Below are 908 nucleotides of genomic sequence, written 5' to 3' on the forward strand. Positions count from 1 at the left end.
TCACACACATACCTATACAATTTCTGCCTTCCTAAAAACAGCCTGCCATTTGTATCAGGAAGGAAAGAGGCGGATCACTCACGCCCTCGGAGCAGAGGATGCTTAGATCGAACTTCTGCGTCCTACAGATGCCCGCGTTCCAGACGACCCCAGGGCACGCGCCCACCCACTGCTCATCGCCCACGCATCCCGGCGTGGATAGCACTATGGGGGCGGGGTTCTCGCCAAGATAGTTCACGTAGAACGGTACCGCCCAGCCGCCGGTGTAGCCCAGGCTGCGGCACAGCACCTGCGAGAGTAAGGGAAAAAATGTTTAATCATACCCACGCCGGCGAACACACACGCATGTGTATGTTTACATGCAGTCGCCTGCACCTATTCTCGCCCACCTTGGCGTCGGAGACCGTGAGGCCGTCGTCGCAGACGGTGCCCCAGACGCCGCGCCGCTTCACCAAGACGGTCCCCGCCGCCATCCCGGACACGTTGAGGGACTTGTTGCCGTCCACCAGCCTCACCACGCCCACGTCCTCACACAGCTCCGATCTGTCATCGCTGCGGGCGGGAGGAAGAAGGTCGTGAGTGCGTTTTTTTTTTTTTTTTGCACCGTATCAACTCTGCCTTGGAGAGTTCCCGCCGCTTTCAGTTAATCCCCGCGCCCTTTTTCCACTCAGTGATACCTCGACAGGAAACCTCTTTACATTTCTTTTCTTTTCTGTCTTGCCCACTCCCCTCCCTTTCCACCTCTCTCTGGTATTTCCACTGCATTTACTTCCCATTCAGAACCTCTCATTCCATCAAGTTACCCATTGGCACTTCCTGCTCTGCCTCTCCTAAGCGTCACTACCACCACTGGGCTAGTCAGACATTATTTTCATCAAGTTTGATGAAAACAATTAGACAAACTAAGG

General features: G+C 54.8%; 1 protein-coding gene across 1 annotated transcript in view; it reads right to left on the reverse strand.

Moving 5' to 3' along the window:
- Positions 1-82: 82 nt before the first annotated feature.
- LOC119585658 (antigen WC1.1-like) overlaps positions 83-908 on the reverse strand; it is a gene marked incomplete at both ends in the record, with an annotated part of 13,895 nt that continues 13,069 nt past the window's right edge. Inside the window, 2 exon segments of the mRNA XM_037934333.1 lie at positions 83-289; positions 390-552. Of these exon segments, the coding sequence (XP_037790261.1) occupies positions 83-289; positions 390-552 (370 nt within the window).

This window comes from Penaeus monodon, chromosome 20, assembly GCF_015228065.2.
Source record: "Penaeus monodon isolate SGIC_2016 chromosome 20, NSTDA_Pmon_1, whole genome shotgun sequence".
Taxonomy (NCBI): domain Eukaryota; kingdom Metazoa; phylum Arthropoda; class Malacostraca; order Decapoda; family Penaeidae; genus Penaeus; species Penaeus monodon.